This window comes from Xylona heveae, assembly GCF_001619985.1.
Source record: "Xylona heveae TC161 unplaced genomic scaffold L228scaffold_9, whole genome shotgun sequence".
NCBI classification, from domain to species: domain Eukaryota; kingdom Fungi; phylum Ascomycota; class Xylonomycetes; order Xylonales; family Xylonaceae; genus Xylona; species Xylona heveae.
In genome coordinates, this window is record NW_017264201.1 from 512,913 (window position 1) to 533,581 (window position 20,669).

The window sequence follows — 20,669 nt, forward strand, 5'->3', positions numbered from 1 at the left end:
ATCGAGATATGAGCCGGACGAAGGAGGAAGATAAGGGAATAGGTGATTAGAGAGTATTGAGCTGCGTGGCAGGCTTAGGTGCCGCTGCGCCCCGAGCGCGGAATGCGCGTATGCCGCTGATGACGGAGCTTACTACGAAGAGAACCCTGTTTGGATTATATGCGTTAGCTAAATAAAAAGACACTGTGCTTCATTGGCTGGCGTGGTTGGTAAAAACAAGGATAAATGAATAATCTTACCATTCAAAAGCCGCAAAGACACAGCCTGCGCGCAGGTCTGGACACACAGTGCCAATGCAGAAATCCAAGTCGCCGAGAAAGACGGCTAAAGCAATGAATCCCGCGAACCAGAAAATCATCGTCACCACGTCGATAGCGAAGATGGCGTAAGCATGTGTAGTGTCCGCGAGAGACGACAGGAAAATAGGGCCGAGTATAGCGTAGAGAATGATGAGAAATGTCCATGCGCACTATGCGTAGAGGTTGGTGGTAAGTTAAAATATCTGGCTTGGGGTTTCAAGAAGTCTCATATAGAAATGAGGTAATATGTGGAGCTGAAACGTACGTTGAACAGGAGAAAGTTCATGCTGGCTGGACTATTCGATGCGCCCTGATTGTACCAATGAACACCTACAGAGAGACTGCGATTAGTATATATTGGTAAGATGGAAAGCAGGGCCGTCTTACCATAACCAATTGTGCCAGCGACAATAAGAGCAAAGAGAAACTGGAGAATTCTCAGAGGAAACAAGATCATCGAATGCTCGGTTACCGCCATGGTGATTGATATTCCGCGCCTTTGCACGCGCGCAGGTCAAATACTGTGGCTGTGTAGCTATTCGCCGATAGAGCGTGCGCAATCTTTGACCGACGTGTCCAATGTACTGACGATGGAAAAGGAACTCTCGGGCCAGGGGGCGGACACTTTTTACGTATGAATTGCGCTCAGCGCGACATATGAGGAAGAAGCCTATGAAGATGACGAAGAAGAAGAAGAAGAAGAAAAAGAAGAAGAAGTAGAAGTGACTCAATGACTGGTGAAGCGCGTTGGCCGGTTTGGTCAGGTTTCGGCGAGCAGACTGAGCAGGTTAGGGTTTTGGCTGGTATGCGCAAAGACCGGTTTTTTCTCCAATTTCACACTTTTGCGGATTAAAGTAAACCAGAACCAACGAGCGCGTCACCGCCCTCCCCCCAGGCCAGGGCCAGGGAGTAGGAAAGCGTGACATTCCTTGTGATCTTTCCCTGCCCTGCCCTGCCCCAGCCTCACGAGAGCTTGCCGTAGCTGGCCGCATCCGCACTATCCCTAATCCGCTCCACCCGCATCCATCACACAGTCTGGTGGGAGACGTGGATGGATTTTAGCCTACATACGATTTGCTTGGTGGCTGGTTTGGCTAGCGATTCGTCAGGATGCATGATGTTTGCGTCGGGCGAGATGAGACCAGATTGGACGATTTGATATCTGTATTATGAGGATGCAGTGGACACTTTTTGTTCCTGTTGCTACTATGGACCCTGGATGAACCTTAGGTACCTTTTAGGTAGGTGAGAATGGAATCGGTACAGCATTGGGGAGTTGCCAAGTATCTATGGTACATGACACTGCCACTCCAAAAACAAGTGGAATTAAGGTTTTGTGGAGAACCACCCAACGGCGGCAGGGTCTCAAGTCTCTTAAAGCCAGCTGATCCCGGACGCCCGACAAGGTGTTAAAAAAAAACATGGATTGACGTAGATTGTGATCGCCGCAGTCACAAGGTACAGGTAACCATTAGATAAGGAGACATGTCTGGATTTTCTTCCATGGGAGCGCCTGGAGTGTTTGCAGGGTCTGACTACAACCGTGTCCTGGTAGGCGACATGGATTTGCTCGAATAAAACACATTGCATGGGCGCCAGGGCTGCCTTATATTGCTGAAGGAGTGTGCATCGAGTTCTCTTGGCATACTTTATTCAACCAGACATTTTGAATGACCTAAAGGTGGCAAGCAGAAGATTGATCAGTGGTACTGGAGCTTGAAGAAGAAACATGCGATCAGGGTCTACTCTACGGTTGCTTGTTCTCCAGTGAGCTTCCCCAGTGCACGTCCCCTCTCCTCGGCTGGACCGAGCAGGGAAAGTGTCAGTACCATTCGAAGCACTCTGGGTGGGAGAGAAAGCCTGTACTGATACGGGCCACACAGTGTTTACGCCTAGCAGATCTGGAACCGATGACGCGATTATGCGCTAGACAGAATTTGGACACAGCATCTGGATCTTCACTTTGTGAAAGCCAGGGAGATTGGATGAGATGGGATGATTCAATCACCCTTTACTTGCCTGATTTTCATGTTTTTTTTCTTTTTCATGAGTTTAGCTTGTGTTGTGTACACTGCTTCATTTACGCCGTGCATGCATCTTTATTCAACGGCGTCCATTGGAAATCCACTCTAAGATAAAATGACCTAATTACCCCAGTCATGGAAAATCCCCAAACCGCCGCTGTGGGGTAACCTGTTTACGTAGTGCACCCGATACCGATACCGGTCCCGCATGTAGATCTTCTTTGGATGCTGAAGTCGAGGAAGATTCGAAGAATACCCTAAGAATGACTTTTTCATTTGAACGGAAAATATATCTATCAAACATGCCATCTTTGTGCCCTTAAAGTTGGGTCGGATAGCTCAGGGTCCACCATAGCCAAAAACTTTGGTTTGCCGTGCGAAGCTACAGACACGGCGCAAAGGTGCCTGTGCTTATCGCAGTTATCGATGGCGTGCTCGGTTCCTCCAGGCCGAACTCGGCCCATAATGAAGCAACTCATGGAGCCATAACATTAGCTGTTCGATCATTGCTTGTCTTCTCCAATCTCTGTTGTCCCTGTCCCTGTACCGTATATATTTTCATTTCGTCCCTTTTCTTCTTACACTCCGCTCTTTGGCTAATCCCTCCAAAAAAGAAACGCACCCTCGCTCCACTCCTTCCTTTTACAAAGCCAAGCACAATGTCGGGGCAGAGATTTGAAACTCTTCAATTGCATGCGGGGTATGTTTCAGTGCACTCCCGTTGATTACTTGCAGATGGGAAAGCTCACACTATGCATTTAGCCAGGAACCTGACCCCGCCACCAGGTCCAGAGCGGTGCCCATCTATGCCACCACAGTAAGATTTTAAAGCCATTTGATCTGGACTTCAACCATCTGGATAGCTAACATCAATACAGTCATACGTCTTCAATGACTCCGCCCACGGCGCCCGGCTCTTCGGGCTCAAGGAATTTGGCAACATCTACAGCCGTATCATGAACGTAAGGGGCATCTGGACAATAAGATCTCTGGCATTGAGGTCATTTGGATTCCTTACTGACTCTGTTTTTGCAGCCTACTGTCGATGTTTTCGAGAAGCGTATTGCGGCCCTTGAAGGTGGTGTTGCTGCTGTCGCCGCCTCCTCCGGCCAGTCCGCCCAATTTATGGCCATTGCTGCTCTTGCTCACGCTGGAGACAACATTGTCTCGACGTCGAACCTCTATGGCGGTACCTACAACCAGCTCAAGGTCTTCTGCCCTCGCCTTGGCATCCAGACAAAGTTCATCAATGGCGACAAGCCCGAGGATTTCAAGGCGGCGATTGATGAGAAGACGAAGGCTGTCTACATTGAGAGTATTGGCAACCCCAGATACAATGTGCCTGATTTTGAGGCAATCGCCAAGGTTGCCCACGAGGCCGGTGTTCCCGTCCTGGTAAGGTTGACTGCGAAGGCACAATATCGGGAAAGAAGAAGAAGCAACCACTAATGAAATACTTAGGTTGACAACACCTTCGGAGCTGGCGGCTACTTCTGCCGCCCCATTGACCACGGCGCTGACATCGTCGTTCACTCCGCCACCAAGTGGATTGGAGGACACGGCACCACCATTGGTGGTATCGTCGTTGACTCTGGAAAATTCGACTGGGGCAAGAACGCCAAGCGTTTCCCTCAATTCGTTGAGCCCGCCGAGGGCTACCATGGCCTAAAGTTCTGGGAGACTTTTGGTCCCCTGGCCTTTGCCATTCGTGTCCGAGTTGAGATCCTCCGAGACCTTGGAACAGCTCTCAACCCCTTCGCTGCCCAGCAGCTGCTTCTCGGTATTGAGACTTTGAGCTTGCGCGCCGAGAGACACGCTCAGAATGCACTCCAGCTTGCTAGATGGCTTGAGAAGAACCCTCACGTCGCGTGGGTTTCATACCCTGGTAAGCGCGTATCCACTGTGCGGACATCTTAAGCAGCATAGCTAACAGCAGTATAGGTCTTGAGAGCCACGCCTCGCACGAGCTGGCTAAGAAGTACCTCCCGCGTGGATTTGGTGGTGTCCTTTCTTTTGGTGTCAAGGGCGGCGGCGCTGCTGGCAGCCAGGTCGTCGACAACCTCAAGTTGGTCTCCAACTTGGCCAAGTAAGCTCTCTAATCGATCAAATTTGTATTTCGCTGTCCAGAACCCTGCTTACAAATTGACTAGTGTTGGCGACTCGAAGACTCTTGCTATTCACCCTTGGTCTACCACACATGAGCAGTTGAGCGACCAGGAGAAGCTCGACTCTGGCGTCACCGAAGATCTTATCCGTATCTCCGTTGGCACAGAGCACATTGACGATATCATTGGTGACTTTGAGCAGGCTTTTGACGTCAGCAAGGCCGCCAAGACTGATGCTCCGGCCGAGGCCGGAAACGCTGAGAAGACTGGCAGCACGGAAGGTGACGCCAAGCTTGTTGTCTAGACTTTATGATTTTACGATATCCTTGAAAAGTTATTTACGAAATGTACAGATTGATTTTATGCAGAGCAGTGATTCATGTCAGAATCCTTTTATTTTGAATGGGAGTCGCGAAAACGGTAGTCCTGTATACCTCTTGCGCTTTTGAATACTGAAGACTGCACGTGAGACCGTGATTGGTGTTTGACGCGAAACTCAAAATAGATGCGGAGCAGGCCATGTGCTCCCGTGATCAGCCATTCCAGGCTGCTGCCTCCAGTAAACATGATAAATATTTGGGGACCGCAATGAGAGCTGCTCGGGTCGTGTCTTTATTTATCGGCCTCTCCCTTATTTTGTATTGATCTTCGTAGATTTAGTTCTAGCAGGCCTTTTCACGAGCCAAATTACGTTTGATATCGCCGTCAGCCTCTTTCGTTCATCATGGGAATAACCCCCGATCTCGACGGTACCAGCGGCACCTACGAGGCCAATTGCCATTGCGGAAACGTCAAATTTCAAGTTAACATCAGCCCGGCACTGGAGAATTATCCAGTATCTATCTGTAATTGTACGGGAATCACCTCTTCAGATTATCTATTTATTCACAAGTTGAGATTTGCGAGACGAGGATGTGTTTATGTCACGATGCACATATTAGCTTTATTTATTTCATTTTCTTTTCTCATTCTGCTCTGTGTTTCATAGTGCAACCAGCGCGCACATATTCTCTAGGATGGCCGGCTTATGCTTACCCCGTGACTGCTTTGGATTTCCTCACAGGTTTATTAATTCTAGCAAATCTCTACTAACCTTCTCTTTCCAATTTTATCATAGGCAGCATATGCACTCACAATGGCTACGCACTAATATATCCTTATAAGAAGGACATCAAGTTTATTCAGGGAAAGGAGGCACTCAAGGTAATACACTCGATGAAGTTTCGAAGCATGGGACCATTGCCGCTGACGGGATTTATAAGGATTACCGGTTTGGAGATAAGAATCTCACGCATAAATTCTGTCCAAACGTAAGATAATCAGAAAGTCTTGTTATGCAAAGCACTCTTAATTCCTGCTACTACATATCGGTCTTTTGTATTCAATTATACATTGCAGGCAGAAAATATCGGTCCAATTTTTACTGACACATTGCAGTGTGGCACCCCGGTTTTGTTTGAGTTTCAGACTTTCTATACAGAGTTGATTGGGATCAATGTAAGTTTTGTGTCGCTTTACCCGGGAAAGACCGAATTTCTTTCTGATTTTTACATATCTTTTATTTATTAAAATAATTTTTTTTAAAAGAAAAAAATCGTTCATCCAATACTGTCACAGTCCCAAGTTCCAAAATTTCCAACTATTCACTGACGGGTGTTATTGGAACCAGGTTCGTACCTTCAAGGATATTGACATGACGACTCTCAAATACAAAAATGTTGACGGGAAGAGCTTATCTCCAAAGTACGAGGTTTAGAGTCTCCGCAACGATTTCGGGGTTTTGATTCAATTGTTTTATGGAGACTGAAACAGCTTTTCCACAAGCAGTTTCTTAGAATTTCGAGGTCTCATACGATATAGCCATGAAAAGCTAATTACTTGCTATGTCGTATTGTCCTCTCTATAAGCTCGTGAGCGATACGATCGTCCCCTTTGTAAAATAAATGCTGTATCATTTTTTTTCCAGATTTGATCTCAGAAGCTCGGGTTGTTTCAGGCAACCGTTGAAACGGCGCAGCTTGGGTGACCAGAGACAGAGGAGCTGGGAAGTAAGTAGGTAGGTACGTGGCCAGCTCGGGTCTTCATGTGGATCAACAGACCCGAGGTCCTTCAAATGTCCTCGGAAGGTTGTCCCAAAAGGGTGGCGTTCGCCGGTCAGTTCTGTGTACCACATGTCATCACATTGAATGCATGACATGTGAGCAGAACGAGGGGAAAAACAAAAACTAAAACGCTTTGTCTCAATACACGGTTGGGCTTTTACCGACCGTTCTCTGTCTTATTGAGACAGGAGTGTCACCATCGGAGGGCGAAGCTTCAGTGGGAAAGAGAATATCGGTAAGACTGGGCATTATTTCCAGTACAAAAAGTTGCAAGGATAGTGATGTAACAAATTTTTTTTTTCGGTCCGTTGAAATACCCTTGTCAGGGATCCAAGTCTGATGCAACGGTTATGATGATCAGCATCATGCTTGGGGAGATCCTGTATCTTTCGGTTTCCTCGGATAATATTCTTGATCGAGCCTCAACAAAGCCTCGGTCCTCGGGTGTTGACCGCCTTCTGGGGGGAATGGAAATACCCCCACACTGATTGATCCTCTTCGTCTTCTTCGCTTAACTCTATCTGGATTCACCCTCCCCCGGGTCCCTTTCCTCTTCTGGCACCCCCGGACCTAACGACAGGGTTACGCGCTGGCCTGAGTTGTTTCCTTTTAACTCCGACTTTCCTCTTCAGCGCTCAGGAACGCATTCATATAGACGCTAAATTCGTATGAGAAACAGTGTGCGAGACTAGCACAACTTGTTGCGCTACTTCCGGGAGACGATTACTACTCCTTTGGTAAGGTATCTGTCGTTTACATATAACAAACAAACTTATGATGGTACAAGGAGTATCTCCCTGTTGTTTCCTCTTCCGAACAATGACGACACTGCACTTTCGCCCTGATACTCTACCAAAGGTAAAAGTGCGCCTTAAACCGATTCGTGGTTTTCCGCGCGGTTCATGAGTTTCCCTGTCACGGCGGTGCCGACATCCATTAGACTGGGGGTTCTCTTCTGCAGCGCATCTGGGGCGCACTCTGTGACCCCAAGTCTCCAAGTTTGGCCGGCCCCAAGGTTCGTTTTGGATCTTTTCCGCCCCAAGATTCGCCGTCACACATGTGCCTTCCATCACCGCCCGCCCCTCGTTTCCACCCCCTCAAGCTCCCTTTTTACCCTTTTCCTAACCCCGATGCGGTCATTCCCCCATGGTTCCGCCTTGCTGGCCCGAGGCTGGACTCGGGCACGCGCATCTGTCGTCTCCTCGCTCAAGATGCCTCGTGGATGCGGTTACGCTCCACCATGCCGTGGAACCTTCTCCGATCCCGCCTGCTCCCCTTCTTTGCTCTTCAATTTTCCTGTTGTATTACTCGACCTAGAAATTCTATCATTCTTCCAAAGTCGTCTGCTCCCATCTGGTGCTCGGTCCTCTCTCACCCCGGTTTCCTACATGACGCTTCTTTGATAGAACGCTTCATTCGCCCGCTCGCTCGTTGACCGGATTCTACCGCTTCCTTTGCCCGCCTCCCTCCTTTGAGAAAGAGCAAGCTCGTGCCCGAAGTTTGAACCACCTGCGGACGGTCAAATCCGGGGGGATCGGCCTCTCGCCTTCATCATTGTAGCGCTTCTCCTTTACTTGTCCGGTCTGCATCCCTTACGGTCGTCATCTTTCTTCGCTCCATCATGGTTCTCTCTCAGCAAGAGCTGCTGGATCGCGCACGCTCCTATCAGATCCCACCGCCTCCAGGGACACCGTATTCAGTTCCGGTGCCAAATTCTGAGAAGCCAGGACGCAGCAAGACGTTTCGTCATTGGAAATTTCAAGATGAACTTTTGCAAACTTTTGACCCAGCGGTATGTTCTCAAAAATTTAAACACTGCCAAAGGCGTTCAAGGAGGCTGACTTTCTTTGATTTTTCTAGTTGCGATCAATGCACGACATGTTTGAAGCTTCCGGTATGTGTTGCGGCGAGAGATTTGCCTATGCTCTCCTCGCAAAACCAATACTAATTCTGACAAAGCCACACGACAACCAAAGTCGAAATGTTTAGGATATCGACCTTACGATACGACAAAGCAAAAGTTTGGGCCATACCAATGGATTGATTATGAGACCGTTGCGAAAAGGCGAGCAGACCTTGGTGTGGGTCTGGTGGAACTCCACAAGAGATGTGGAATAACTGCCACAAAATATGGAGTGGGCATCTGGAGCCAGAACCGGCCAGAATGGCAGATTACAGGTGATGCTTCAGTGTAACGTTGCAGATTTCAAAGAGATGCTAACCACACAATAGACTTGGCGTGCGCATCCCAGTCCTTGTTCACCGTTTCCATTTACGATACACTCGGTCCCGATGCCGCTGAACATATCATTGGACATGCCGAACTGGTATGTGTGGTAGCATCAATACCACATATTCCGACGCTTTTAACTCTGAAGCGGGATCTGCCAAATTTCAAAATGATCGTTTCACTTGATCCCCTTGATGCCGGCGAGCAAGCCGGATACTCTAAACGAGCCATCCTCACGGCTCTGGCAAAGAATGTGGGGTTGTCCATTTTTTCCCTGGAAGAGGTGGAAAGTCTAGGTCAATCCCTTGGTCGCCCGTTCAACCCCCCTTCTCCTGAAGATATCATTACAATCAATTACACATCTGGCACGACTGGAAAGCCCAAGGGCGTTGTGCTGACACACGCCAATGCCGTTGCGGGAGCCACTAACAGCATCATTGTTCGCAATCAACCTGGCGATGTCCTATGTTCCTACTTGCCTCTGGCGCACATTTACGAGCGTGTTTCTGAACAAGGCGCTTTGGGGGCAGGTGGCGCCATTGGATACTTTCACGGGGATATACTGGAGCTCGTCCATGATCTTAAGCTGCTCCAACCTACGATATTCCTCTCGGTGCCACGTCTCTATAACCGATTTGCAACCGCCATTCGAACTGCAACCATCGACCAACCTGGATTCAAAGGTGCGCTCTCGAGACACATTGTGGATACAAAGCTAGCAACAATCAATGGACCTCCGGGCAAGGCCACAACTCGGCACGTCATCTATGATCGGCTGTGGGGAAAGAAGGTTGCCAAAGCCGTCGGACTTGCGAAAACCGAGGTCATGGTATCTGGCTCAGCCCCACTTGATCCCCAGATACAGCAATTCCTTCGAGCTGTCTTTGGAAGCGAGTTCAAGCAAGGATACGGCTTGACGGAGACGTATGCCATGGGCATGTGTCAGACTGAGGGAGATCTCAGTGCAGGAAATTGTGGCGCGGTTAGCCCCACTGTCGAACTCTGTCTAATGGACGTACCGGATATGGAATATCACGCCACAGACAAGCCAAACCCTCGTGGCGAGTTGATGGTCCGCGGCCCCGCGTGTTTCCGCGAATACTACAAGGATGAAGGTGAAACAGCAAAGGTAATCACCGAAGACGGCTGGTTCCGCACCGGGGACGTATGCTCCGTGGACGAAATGGGTCGTTTTGTCGTCATTGACCGCGTCAAGAACGTACTCAAACTGTCACATGGCGAATACGTCTCACCTGAGCGTATCGAAAATGTCTTTCTCGCCAATCTCCCAATCCTTTCGCAAGCCTACGTCCACGGCGACTCTATGCACCCATGTCTCGTGGGCATTTTTTCCATTAATCCAGAAGTCTTTGCGCCATATGCATCAAAGATCCTCAAATCTCATATTGATCCAACGGATATGGAGGCGCTTCTAGTCGCGGGGCGTGACGCGCGTGTTCGTAGAGCCATTGTGCAGGAACTCGACGCCATTGCCAAGAAGAATAAACTCAACTCCTTTGAAAAGATTCGAGCATGCACTCTCCTCATTGATCCGTTTACGATTGATAATGAGTTGTTGACTCCAACGTACGTCTCTGACTTTCATCATTACCTTCTCTTGACCGCTAATACTCTGTATAGATTGAAGCTCAAGCGTCCGCAAACGGCGAAACGATATCGTGCAGAGATTGATGCGCTCTACGAAGAGGCGCTCGCCGAACAAGAGGAGAAGAAGCTTACAGCGAAGCTTTGATCCGTGATATATTTGCCCTATTTTGGAATAGGACGCCTGATGTCTGAGCCGTAAACTCTCATTATCTTGGACGAATCACTTTTGAGTATGATTGTACGAGAATTATCTTAGCCTTCTTGAGAGATCATCTGGTTTTTGGTCAGTGGATTTTTTGCATATATCTGTTTGGACTAGCTCTGTATTAGTCTTTTCAACCTTGGTGCATTGTTGAGACACTCTTTTTGGTTTTCCCATTATTTTCTCAATTTTCAATCACTTTTTGTCTGTCATCGAGTGGTGATCTGGAGTACATCTAGTATTCTTTTTTCTTTCTTGTTCTCTGTTTATTATCTTCTCTTCTATCATCGATTCATGTCCGTTTTTGAGTATGTTGAGCGCCCAGCTTGGTGTATACTGGACCCTCTCCATTCAAATTTCCCGAGATTGATTTTCCATTTGTGTATTGTATTGTATTTTTTTTTCCTTCTTTCCCGCTCGTTCCTGATTAACGATCCTACCATGTTTATGCCGGAATTACATCTCACCAGAGGAGAGGATGCGCAGAGGGGAAGATGTCATTAGCAAATGGATGATAACATTTGAAGTTTGAAGGGGATTGACCCAGGGAATAAGTGAGAAAATTGAGGATACGAGAATAAGGGGATACAAAGTGGATACAGAGGGTCGTTCTGGCTCTGTGTACATACTATATACGAATGAATGAATCAAATCAATTCAGCATTTATACCATTTCGTTTCTTGGATTGAAATTTTTAAAGATTGTCTGATTGTGCATGTGCCCATCTGATTCCTCAACAAATGCTATTTAATCATTTAGTTGAATAGTGAGCTTCGCCTTTTCTGCAGCGAATCGCTCCCGCGCCCCTTCTTCTTAGCACACAAAGCATTCCATCCTGCTTAGTATAGTGACCATTACATCATTAAGCATGTTCTTCGGTGTGTCATTGGCGCTGCTACAGTAAAACTCTTCTATGTAGTCACCAATACTAACAGTACAGTAAGTGATAATGACAATGATAATTCTACTGCTTTACAATATCCACTTTAGGCACGACCCACCAATCATGATATCTGCCAGGGGTATCGACATCCGGGATCTGGACAGAGATGTTTGACGACTGGGGCTGCGATTTCCCACTGACATCAATCGTCTTGGCAGCGGTCACAGTAGCTAGACTTGCAGAAATACATGCTTTCAATGCGTCCTTGACTCCAGCACGCCATTCGGGCTCGATGGCTCGACAAAACAGACCGGCTTCGTCAGCGTCCATGCGAGCGAGCTGCTCAAAGTCTCGACGAGCGTGGCCGATTGCTGCAGATGCCTCGTTGAGAAGCCGCGTGGTGGGTATGTGGTGGCGGGTCACGGACTCGGTGAATTCCTCATAGGGCGGAACGTTCGGGAGGGACAAGGGAAGGAAAGGTTTCATGCGGAGCTCGTAGCGCAGTGCAGGCGTGCTGTATGGTCGTGAGCCAGGGCCGGGAAGAGTGGAAAGGCGGGAGAGCGCGGTATATAGCTGGGAAAAAAGAACTGTCAGTGATTATGGTTCGGACGTCTATTACTCGGAAGGGGAAACGAGTGGGAAAAAAACATAATAAATGATCTGATATTATCATGTTTTCTTTATTCACAGGGTAATAGGATAGGAATGACTAACCGAGCTGAGACCCTCGGCGAAACTGAGAGTGGCCATTGCTTCAAGCATGGAGAGTTTTAGAAATGTAAGCGTCTTGGCGAATGCTTCTTCTTCTTGTGAAGTGGGCCTTTGTATCTTCGCCATGGATCGAGCAACAAAACCCCGTATGCGAGTTAGGTGGTGTAGGCGTGTAGATGCTAGGCTCTGAAGATACCTGCCAATTACGATGAGAATTTAGGTTAGAGGACTGAATACCGATTTGAGTAGAATGTCAATAGCTGTGACACTCACCAGTACATCCCGGCTAGTTCGTCGGCGTGATATACTTCAAGTTCAAAGCCTAGTTGTACGACCCATTGCATCTGCAACAATTTCTGATAGTAGACCCAAGAAGATAGAGGGAATGAATAGATGGCTTCGCTGGAGACTTTGCGGTCCAGAATGGGTTCCTCTTTGGTGAGCTTTTGGAACTCTACGTCGAGCTCTTCGACCTGTCGAGTTAGGGAAGAAAGTTAGTGACTGTATTTTTTTTTTCTTTAACCATGGAATAGAAAATAAATAAAAAATTTTAACAAAAGAAAATATTGTAGAGGAGAAAAATGTGTTAACTAACTTCAAGTTGAAGATTGTCAAATTCGATAATTGAGTGGCAGAGCATACGCCGAATCCTCGATCTGTTTTGGCAGATGGTGCGGAAAATGTCTGTATAAGGCTTCTGGCTGTTAGCTACGGGTTCAGGCTTCGGGTATTGCAGGGGAGACGAACGTGTTCAGCTCTGTCTACCAGGAGATTCATCTTCTCTGCTACCTGGAATCTCGGATGATTTGGGGCCTCTATTGTGTTGTTCTTCGGGTCTAAAAGAATATGTGCAGGAAGTACGGTTTCAGCCAGAGTTTCGAGAAAAAACTCCTCATACGGCTTGTCCCCCAAAATCCCGTCTCCGCCAAATAGTAGTGATTGCATCAAAGATCGAATATACACCGCTGGCTGTGGTTTGCGTGATTGGAAGACCCACACAAAGGTCTGGAATGGTGAGCCAACGCAAAATTGAGGAGAATGCCAAAGGTGCTTACCAGAACGTTGTTGGCCCCTTGGCAATCCAGCATTCGAGTGATATCTGAGCCATCCTGGCAGAGCCTCTTCAAGTAAGGAAAGGCATCATCAGAACTGATGTTGACAATTGGGCGAGGAGGCACAGTGCTTGTCAGCTTTCGTTGGATTTTTATACTAAAAGATTCAGGGATCGGCTTCCCAATTCCATGAGATCCCTGCACTGATGGCAGCAACTCAAGGCATTGCTGCCAATATGGATTTGAGCGCTCTTTGAGAAGCTGTAAGTCGAATGCAATAGCCCTGAGAAAATGTGCTCTGAATTTCAGGCGCGACTGCAGCGCATCATACAGCTCATCTCCGATTGAACCTTTTTGGGAAGCGGTCCAACTTATTGCCTCTTCTAGGAGCATCGACATTTGGTTTTCAGGAATGTCTGAAAGGAGCCTTCTGTTGTAGAGATGCGTTACAAAGTCTTCTTCCTAGTCGACAAGAGATCATTTCAGCAAGATTGGCAATATGTAGGCGCAAATTAGGGTCCACACAAACCTCGTAGCAATGCTCTACCCCTATACGTTTATGCACAATATCACACGTCTTAATCAAAGCTAAGCTGTATGCTCTGAGAACAATGTTCAACCAAGGGCCGCCAGCTCGATCATTCTCCTCGCGGGAAAACGCAGCTTCATTCAAGGTCCGCGGATCGGGCCAAAGAAGCCGATCGATATAAGTGGACGTGAATAGAGTCTGTGAAAGAGGGTATCCCATATGCCATGCCATCTGAAACTAATTAGCAGCTTTTCTCCAGAGAAAGTGTCGCCTTGGGGCCAATGCCTAGAAAACTCTGGCACATACTTCGTGGAAGACCAATTGGTCCATGATCCCAAGCAGCTCTTCTGGATTAAGTTCGCGCAAGACATCGTACTCTTCGTCAAGAGTCTCTCCAGGTTCTAAGTAGCCGCTGTCCATTTTCGGGTCCATGATCTATTGCACATACGCATTCGTTAAAATTATCCTGATACCCATTTCCCCTGCTACGGTGAAAGCTGCTCATACCTCCAACGCCCCAACGGACTCAAATAGTGTAAATGAAGCATCTTTGACCAGCTGTCCTATCTGCAGGGCTTTTCCCCAGTCAGCCTAACATTGGGCGCGAGAGGTCGGAGCTAACGTGCCTGACGCGGCTGTTCGAAACTCTGTAGTAATATCGCGGACTGTGATGCGACTCAGCGACGAGATCGGAGGAGGCGGCGCGACCGGGTCAGGCCTCGACAGAGGTGGTGGCATCTGCTGGTTGTTGATCTCGAGTCGGGATGCATCTTGTGTCGTCATCGTCAGCTTGACCGCCTACGAAACGAGAGGCATTACACAAAGCTCACGGTTGCTGGTGGCATCCTCGCCGGCTCGGTCCATGGCCGCAGAGGTTCTTACACAGAAGGGGCTGACACGTTGAAATCATTTCAATTCACAGAGGCACGAGTGGGTCAAAGTCTTTTGAAAGCTGCTTCGCTTGGAGTACATCGTCTACGGTTTGTGTCTTCAATGGGTACAGAATATACAGAATGCTCTCAATCACTCCTTCCACTCTATCCCTCCCTTCCGTTGACGGCTATGCCATTATTCCAAGCATTTACTGCGCAGTCTGCTGGCCCGCGTGCTCGGCCATGGCGCTGGTGTTGGCGTCAGCCAGGTTCTTGTTGTCGCCCTGCTTGCCGTTCTATCTCGAATATCAGCCAATTGCTCCTCCGACATGTCAATTGAGGTCAGGGATATCTCACCTGCCACTTGGCAAATTTGAGATCCATCTCTCCTCGCCGCTCAACGCCGATTCTTTGCTCCTCTTTCAGAGATCGACGGACCACTCGGGCAGCAACTGCCAGGTAGCGGTTGTAACTATACTCATTAGGACCAGTAAATACCACAGATAAGTAAAGGAAGCATACGTAAGGCCGGCAGCTTTCCACGCGAAGGCCATTGTGACGGTATTTATGGGATTGAGGGTTGATTGAGGTGGGCTTTGATGAGGTCGCGATAGTATGCTGCCAGTGAGCTTGTCGCTAAGATTGATCCCCAATTCCGAGACGTCACGTGATTTACAATTCGGCGATACCCCAAATGCTTAATGTTGATCATCCGACATAAGTCAAGAAAATAACTTTAATCACTTTGCGGCACGATGACTAGCTATTCAATTCGTCGACGTCCCAAGTCCATGATTAATATTTTAGGAATGTGGTACTGCAATGCAGGAAATAGACCAGTAAAGGAAGATGATACCGCCCATATATCCCGCAGAACCAAATCAAACCGTGGCAGGCGAAAGCATTCATTCCGGATCGCATCACTTATACGTATATATAAATCAAAGGCAAAAATCCCACTTTAATGCAGAAAATGTAGACTTGGAGCAATTAGTAATAGAACAATTTTATAGCACAAGCCGTTAAAGGCTCAAAAATTGCTAGTATGTTCACAAGTGCTTGAATCTCTAGACAAAAAAAGAAGCCAGTGTAATCAGTGTTAGTACATAAAAGCCACCCCATCTATTCCTGCCTCCCCTCTCAATTTGCACGCTTAAACGTTCAGGCCAATTTCCTCAGCCCAAGGAAGGACGTAGAGATCACCGACGCTGGCGACGGAAGCCTTACCCTCAATAAGAGTCTTGGCAGCCTGTTATATATATGTTAGCAACACGCAGGTATTTTTTAAAACATCCAAAGCTTTTTCAATACTAACCTTCTTGAGCTGCTCCTCGGTCACGTTACCGATGCTCTGGGCAACCTCCGAGAGCTCGACGGCCTTGCCACCGCTGATAAGGGCCATACCGGTGGCCTCAAGGCCATTCTGGATGCCCATGCCTGACTCGAGAGCCTTGAACTTGGCAGAGGCGACAGCCTTGCTGACGTCCTCCTTGGAGAACTCACCAGCCGCAACGCTCTTGAGGGTCTTGGAAAGAGCCTCACCAGCCTTGCGGACACCCTTGGCGGTACCGGTGATGGTGGTGTAGAAAAGACCAGCATCGGAATACTGGGCATTGGTGGTGACAGCGGAGGCGCCGGCGATATCAGCAACAGCCTTGGAGACGAGAGAGAAACCGGGGGACCACTTGATGCCGGACTGGCCGCCGAGGAGGGCGGAGAGGACGGCAATCTCGGGCTGCCACGAGCCCTTGGCGCCGAAAGAGCTCGAACCAGGGAAGGCAATGACCATGGCGTTGCCAGAGGGGTGCGAGATACGCTCCTCACCACCAAAGTACTTGGTCGGGGCGCTCTCAAGCTTGGGCAGCTTGGCAGGAGCAGCGGTGGGGAGTTCAGTGAAGAATTCACCGACCCACTTGGACAAGTCGGCCTGGCTGGCGTTGTTGGCGACAACGGCGATGTTAGGCTTAGCATAGGCGGCCTGGCCGTAAGCAGCGATGGTCTTCTCGCTCAGGTACTTGGCCAAAGGCGTCGAGGAGGTCGGGCTGATGGGGTCTCCCAAGCCGCGGTGGAAAGCAAGGCCGTGAGCAGAGTTGACAGCGAGCTCAGAAGCGCTACCGAGGGTGTGCTTCTGGGCGAACCTGATCGACTGAGCAACCTCCTCGTTGAACTCGTGGGCTATTTGTATTATTAGTCGCTGTAGATTCGCTTTTGCCGTTGGGGATTGAACGTACTGGTGAACTTGGTCTTGCCGGCAACTTCACCGAGAAGCTCGACGAAGTAAGGCAGGTCATCACGGAGGAACTTGGCGCCAATGATGAGGTTTTCCCGAGAGTGATAAGCAAAAAGCTCACCACCAAGCAACTCGACTTCACGGGTAATTCTGAGCGAAGAGCGCTTCTCAGTGTTCTAAATCGGCAAAAACGATCAGCCTCTACAATATGATAACCGCAATTTTGCAATTGAGGCTGATTAAACAGCCATTGACAAATCGATTCGTGCGAGACAAACCTTGAACGCAAACTTCTCCAGACCCTCAGCGAGGCCGGGAAGAAGCTGATACCGCGAACCAGCCTTGGAGACAATCGCAAGAGAGGTCGTAGGACCGGAGAGATCACGGCCTGCGGTCTTCACGCCAGCAGCAGAGCCGGTCTCGTAATGGAAAGGTGTTGATGCAGCAGCAGCGAGGCCACGGCGGGAAGCCGGGAGAGCAGCGGACTGCCGTCGAAGGGCGAAACGGGCATTGCGCCCAAGGGATGATCGGGAGATCATGGCGGCGAGGGGGAGGCGAGTGTTGATGGAAATGCGCCTACAAGGGGACAATTGCAACAATTGCAGGCCCTGATGAAGCTCCTACTCGAGAAGAAGAATTCGGGTCGATGGGCAAGTTGAGGTTCGTCCCGGCACCAAATTACCGGTGATCACAGCTACGCAGACGAAAAGCAGTACCAATCACCTTGCGCATATTACTGTTCGGCAAAAGGCGATCTTAGTGGTACTTGAAATGTCTATGCAGTCATGAGCCAAATGACAAGTACCGCAAAAAGACTGCCAATGTTCCATACCATTTCCTCTTTTAGTGGCCCCGCCCTAACCGCAAAGGCCCCAAAAAGTCCTGGCGGCTGGACAAGTTGGCTCGAGTGTCGCATACCTAATTGAATCGCCCGACTCCGATTAATTATTGTTGTACGAAAATGATCTTTTTTTGAGAAGCAGCGCTCCAATGAATCTCACGCGGTAGTCTTTGGCAATTCATTCTAGAGAATTCGTTACATCCCATCTCTAGAATATGAAAGCATGTCTCAAGTAAGGGAGCTTCCCATTCGTGTGCAATGATCCCGTTGCCCACTATCACTATTTTTCTTGAGGCCCTGTGCAAACTGACGTTGGTGTGCAGCACGCCTCGGAGCTTTGCGTCCTCTTAGTTGACGACATATACGGTCAGCTCTCTTCGGTCAGTTTGCCCGTTCTAAATACAAAGGCTGTAGCCTTATTTATATTTGTTCTGCCTTGATTGCGATCTTCTCTTACATGGAATTCATCTGATCTTCTGTAGAGAGTTTTTGCTACCCTTCTTCGCTACGGCCGCCTCAACTTACCCACCCTCGTTCAGCACACCCGTTTGAGCTCCCGACAGCTCAAGCATGGCCTAGCAGTCTTGATTCAACAGCATCTGGTTCTGCACTACACCGCGCTTGAAGAAGGCATCACCTACTATGAGGCCGATTGGATGAACGCGTATTCCCTTGTACGGGCTGGAAAGATCATTAAGTTGGCTGAAGATAAATTTGGCGAAGCAGCTGGAGGCATCATTTCAAATCTTCTATTGCTAGGCCACACCAGAGTAGGGGATTTGAGCTCAGCTTATGCTGCGGCTGCTGGCAAAGCGAAATCTGCAATCAACGGAGAGGTGTCGGAAGATGCCACAGAAAACAAAGCAAATGGCGTAACCAAGGAGCATGATAGCAACAGAGATCGCTATCCTCTCATGACTCGCGGTCAGCTCCATTCCTTATTGCAGGATCTTATGAACGTCGGCTATATTGAAGAAGTACGGGAGGAACACTTTCGCCCACATGCGGATAATTTCAATGAAGCTGAGCGCCTCGTCAAACGTACGCAATTTGGTGGTGAGATCAGGGGAACGAAGCAAAAGGCAGAATTTGACAAGGCGGTTTCAAAGAAACTGAAACAATGGAGAGATGGCGATGGCTCTTCTGCCCCGAAAGGTGTTAAGCGCTCTCTTAATGATTCCGCTGGAGATGGCCGTGGAAAACGTGCAAAGCTCTCCAGCTGTCGGTACGGATTTGTGGATCAAGAGGAGGACGAAGCGGAGGGATCGGTGCTGTTGAATGTAGGAATTCTTCTGACACACATGTTGGAAAGAACATGACATGCTAACCTCTTGCCAGGATGATCTAGTACTGCGAATCAATTACGACAAATGCACTGTAGCTCTCCGATCAATGCGGCTTGTTGAACTTGCCAGAGATGCAATTGGGGAAACGACCTCAAAGGTATACGCCGAGCTTCTCCATAGACTTGAAGCAAAAATACCACGATGCCGAGAGTTTCTACCGGGCTTCGAGGAGGATAGTGGGCCTGCGCAGACCATAACGACGTTAGAGGTTTCAGCAACACTCGATAAAACACTCGACTTAGCCTCTGCCATTGGCTCTGCTCCTGAGGGCAGGTTTGGTACGCCCTCTGGGAAGAAGGGCGACGAGGCCGCTGAAGATGCGAATGACGAAGAAGGCGCTGAGGATGATGATCACTGGGGCAATGGGAATGGAGAGGACCATTGGGACGACGATTCTGGAATCAAGATGGGGGATGAAGACCAAGACGCGAAAGGCGAGGATCGCAGGTACCGGATGAGCGAGGTACAGCAGCACATTAAATTACTTGCTGAGGATCCTCGGAAGTTTGTCCGCTACGTTAGCAACCGTGGACTCGGAGAGTGGGCTGTGGATTTTGACAACCTAGCCAAGACACTCATCCAAACCGAGTTGGAAAACACAATTGCAGCTCGCTTCGGTAGAGTTGCTGCTCGTTTGGTCCGCGTGTTGTTGGACAAAGGAAAATTAGATGAGAAACAGGTGGCACAAATAGGCATGCTGCGGCAGAAGGAGATTCGGTCCACTCTCACAGCAATGCAAGAAGCAGGTCACATTGAGCTTCAGGAAATTCCGAGAGATAACAATCGCCAACCCAGCCGAACAATGTTTCTGTGGTACTTTGAACCCGAGCGATGCCGACAGCTGGTTCTACAAGAAACATACAAGGCCATGGCTCGATGCTTGCAACGGGCACGGGAGGAAAAGAAGGAAGTACAATTAGTCATTGACAAAGCGGAGAGGTCTGATGTTATAGGGAAAGAAGACCGGTATCTGATGAAGGCCGAGATTCAAGCCCTACAGCGTTGGAAGGACAAGGAGGAAAAGTTACTGGGTCAAGTAGGTCGGCTGGATGCGTTAGTGGGAGTGCTGCGAGACTACTAAGCCTTTCTGCGATCTGAAGTTTCGATGCAGCGTGCATTGCGCCGTGTTATATAGGATTTTTGTTCTGTTTTTCTTGCATGTCTCCGGCGTTTGGACATATCATGGACGAGGATCTTGTTAGCATGTGTATTTTCATTTAGGCCTGCCTTAAAAAGCATTGGAGCTCTTAATGCTCTTTAGTTATTCTTCGAGATCTTGCGCGAGGATTTGAATCCTTCCTTGGGTCTTATCGACAAATAAAATGAAAAGAAGTCATATTTAAATTGACCCTCGAGCGTTTCCTTTGTGTGACTTGAATGGTATGCCCCGTATGGTTCTTCGTACTCCGTATATCGGTCGGTTGTTTCCGGTGCCCTCCGGGGTTTGGTGCCACGGGCTTAGTCTTCCGCCCGCCAAAATCCAACGCAAGCGCGCTCTTGGCGGGATCGCCCTTCGGGGTGCAGCTTATCTCTCGGCTGCAAGTACAACTACTCAGAGTCCACCTTAAACTCACCTATCGGGTCTTATGTTTGCCTGGTAAAAGAGGTAGCGGTACTTTAATTTTGTCTTTTCA

At 48.7% G+C, this 20,669-nt stretch overlaps 9 protein-coding genes across 9 annotated transcripts; 5 read left to right on the plus strand and 4 right to left on the minus strand.

Annotated features, from left to right (window-relative positions):
* Window positions 1–46: 46 nt before the first annotated feature.
* L228DRAFT_269975 (hypothetical protein) lies at window positions 47–777 on the minus strand (the record flags this gene model as incomplete). The annotated part of the gene is made up of 4 exons (XM_018335348.1): window positions 47–146; window positions 240–469; window positions 565–629; window positions 687–777. The coding sequence occupies 4 exons, from the start codon at window positions 775–777 to the stop codon at window positions 47–49; spliced, it is 486 nt and encodes a 161-aa protein (XP_018186236.1).
* Window positions 778–2,722: 1,945 nt separating this feature from the next.
* L228DRAFT_249468 (homocysteine synthase CysD) lies at window positions 2,723–4,893 on the plus strand. The gene is made up of 7 exons (XM_018333096.1): window positions 2,723–3,023; window positions 3,086–3,140; window positions 3,202–3,285; window positions 3,359–3,718; window positions 3,785–4,208; window positions 4,265–4,409; window positions 4,474–4,893. The coding sequence occupies exons 1-7, from the start codon at window positions 2,983–2,985 to the stop codon at window positions 4,730–4,732; spliced, it is 1,368 nt and encodes a 455-aa protein (XP_018186237.1). The 5' UTR covers window positions 2,723–2,982; the 3' UTR covers window positions 4,733–4,893.
* Window positions 4,894–5,152: 259 nt separating this feature from the next.
* Window positions 5,153–6,184, plus strand: L228DRAFT_269977 (hypothetical protein; the record flags this gene model as incomplete). Its single annotated transcript, XM_018335349.1, has 5 exons — window positions 5,153–5,273; window positions 5,546–5,631; window positions 5,691–5,738; window positions 5,866–5,925; window positions 6,098–6,184. The coding sequence occupies 5 exons, from the start codon at window positions 5,153–5,155 to the stop codon at window positions 6,182–6,184; spliced, it is 402 nt and encodes a 133-aa protein (XP_018186238.1).
* A 1,043-nt stretch (window positions 6,185–7,227) lies between these two features.
* L228DRAFT_177250 (hypothetical protein) lies at window positions 7,228–8,042 on the plus strand. Its single transcript, XM_018329524.1, has one exon. The coding sequence runs from the start codon at window positions 7,433–7,435 to the stop codon at window positions 7,931–7,933; it is 501 nt and encodes a 166-aa protein (XP_018186239.1). The 5' UTR covers window positions 7,228–7,432; the 3' UTR covers window positions 7,934–8,042.
* Window positions 8,043–8,151: 109 nt separating this feature from the next.
* L228DRAFT_213422 (putative AMP-binding enzyme) lies at window positions 8,152–10,513 on the plus strand (the record flags this gene model as incomplete). The annotated part of the gene is made up of 5 exons (XM_018329982.1): window positions 8,152–8,322; window positions 8,391–8,424; window positions 8,490–8,708; window positions 8,763–10,347; window positions 10,402–10,513. The coding sequence occupies 5 exons, from the start codon at window positions 8,152–8,154 to the stop codon at window positions 10,511–10,513; spliced, it is 2,121 nt and encodes a 706-aa protein (XP_018186240.1).
* Window positions 10,514–11,276: 763 nt separating this feature from the next.
* On the minus strand, window positions 11,277–14,646 carry L228DRAFT_284631 (putative amino-acid N-acetyltransferase subunit Mak10). Its single transcript, XM_018336245.1, has 11 exons — window positions 14,577–14,646; window positions 14,373–14,516; window positions 14,254–14,321; window positions 14,053–14,181; window positions 13,747–13,977; window positions 13,221–13,679; window positions 12,913–13,170; window positions 12,761–12,859; window positions 12,439–12,638; window positions 12,169–12,361; window positions 11,277–12,027 (listed from the first exon to the last, which is right to left on the minus strand). Exons 1-11 carry the CDS (start codon window positions 14,608–14,610, stop codon window positions 11,536–11,538), a joined length of 2,307 nt encoding a protein of 768 aa, XP_018186241.1. The 5' UTR covers window positions 14,611–14,646; the 3' UTR covers window positions 11,277–11,535.
* Window positions 14,647–14,827: 181 nt separating this feature from the next.
* Window positions 14,828–15,311, minus strand: L228DRAFT_284632 (hypothetical protein; the record flags this gene model as incomplete). Its single annotated transcript, XM_018336246.1, has 3 exons — window positions 15,141–15,311; window positions 14,976–15,090; window positions 14,828–14,914 (listed from the first exon to the last, which is right to left on the minus strand). Exons 1-3 carry the CDS (start codon window positions 15,170–15,172, stop codon window positions 14,828–14,830), a joined length of 234 nt encoding a protein of 77 aa, XP_018186242.1. The 5' UTR covers window positions 15,173–15,311.
* An 80-nt stretch (window positions 15,312–15,391) lies between these two features.
* On the minus strand, window positions 15,392–17,407 carry L228DRAFT_249474 (cytochrome b-c1 complex subunit 2). Its single transcript, XM_018333097.1, has 4 exons — window positions 17,127–17,407; window positions 16,850–17,024; window positions 15,934–16,793; window positions 15,392–15,867 (listed from the first exon to the last, which is right to left on the minus strand). Exons 1-4 carry the CDS (start codon window positions 17,385–17,387, stop codon window positions 15,772–15,774), a joined length of 1,392 nt encoding a protein of 463 aa, XP_018186243.1. The 5' UTR covers window positions 17,388–17,407; the 3' UTR covers window positions 15,392–15,771.
* A 347-nt stretch (window positions 17,408–17,754) lies between these two features.
* Window positions 17,755–20,370, plus strand: L228DRAFT_249475 (hypothetical protein). Its single transcript, XM_018333098.1, has 4 exons — window positions 17,755–17,921; window positions 18,013–18,069; window positions 18,172–18,969; window positions 19,028–20,370. Exons 1-4 carry the CDS (start codon window positions 17,913–17,915, stop codon window positions 20,114–20,116), a joined length of 1,953 nt encoding a protein of 650 aa, XP_018186244.1. The 5' UTR covers window positions 17,755–17,912; the 3' UTR covers window positions 20,117–20,370.
* Window positions 20,371–20,669: the final 299 nt, after the last annotated feature.